The 1,148-nt window shown below is 32.9% G+C and overlaps 1 protein-coding gene across 3 annotated transcripts in view; it reads left to right on the forward strand.

Annotated features, from left to right (window-relative positions):
* LOC119585021 (microtubule-associated protein RP/EB family member 3-like) overlaps positions 1-1,148 on the forward strand; it is a 46,883-nt gene that overhangs the window by 38,423 nt on the left and 7,312 nt on the right. For 2 of the 3 annotated variants that reach the window (XM_037933635.1, XM_037933638.1), the window contains exon 8: positions 1,066-1,128. The exons of the other annotated variant lie outside the window; for it this stretch is intronic. In XM_037933635.1, coding sequence (XP_037789563.1) covers positions 1,066-1,128 — 63 coding nt within the window. The remainder of the gene's footprint in view (positions 1-1,065; positions 1,129-1,148) is intronic. 3 annotated transcript variants of the gene reach the window in all.

Genomic DNA, 1,148 nt, shown 5'->3' on the forward strand with positions numbered 1-1,148 from the left:
TCAGTGTTTGCACTGAAATTTTCAATTATGATTATTTGAAATCAATTATCTCTATGAAGAATATTGCTGAGATATATATAGGCCAAGAAAACTGATTTGGTGCCTCCACTTTCTGTTTTAGTCTAGTTTAATATGGAAATTTTCTATTTTATTGTTACACTATATGTGATAAGAGAGGCAGGAGCTGTAGTTGATATATAGCAAAATTTAATGCACCAAAATGTGCTGTGTATTAGATAGCTAGATTAGATTTTGTCAAATTACAGCTTGTATGATATTCTTATGAGGTTTTAGGTTTAGAGTAATAAAAATCAAAACTAAATAATAATTTTGTGGATGTGACAGAACATTTTAGCATGTTATCTGCACATGTGTCTGAAAACACTGTAACTGCTAAGAATCTATATTTAAAAGAGCTTTCATTGTATTAGATTTTTTTTTTATAGGACTAAGCACATTTGAAATGAAAGCTTACTTTATTTGCTTGATGATAGCGAGCTGAAGTGTGTTTATGCATGAGAATTGTTTTGTATTTTATCTTCACTTTTTGAACTTGTGAAGCTTTTCAGATGAGACTTTTTGGTCAAAAGAGAGAGTAAGCAGCTAGGTTTGAAAGATAAGTGAAAATACCATCATTGGACGAATAGATAGTCTATCTGTAAGCAAGTTGACCATTTCCCAGTTTTCTCAGATTGTTTTGCCACTTGATCAAGAAGGGGAAAGAAATTAGCATGATATTGAAAGACTGTAGGATTGTTTTCTCAAGTCTGTTTTCACATTTGTAGTGACGGGGAATGAGGTAAAGGCTGATACCATGAGTGTATTTGGTGTGTGTTGATGCTAAGCCTATTTAGTGAGGATGCTGAAAGACTTCATTGTGCAAAGCCAGTAATTTCAGAGGTTAACATGTTTTCTTTGATCAGAATTTAAATATGTTGCAGCTATGGTAATACCAACATGATACACACTTTAGGATGAAGATGCGGAATAGTAAATGCACCTTAACTAATTAGTTTACGTGTAAATATTTAACTGCTATGAACTCTTCCAACATTTTCTCCTCAGGACAATTGTGCAGAGAATCCAGACAGCTTTACTGAGAATGAGAATCTACGTTCCCAAATACAGGCATGTTAAACTAGCATTTG

The sequence above is a fragment of the Penaeus monodon genome, chromosome 19 (genome assembly GCF_015228065.2).
Source record: "Penaeus monodon isolate SGIC_2016 chromosome 19, NSTDA_Pmon_1, whole genome shotgun sequence".
In the NCBI taxonomy this organism is placed as follows: Eukaryota; Metazoa; Arthropoda; class Malacostraca; order Decapoda; family Penaeidae; genus Penaeus; species Penaeus monodon.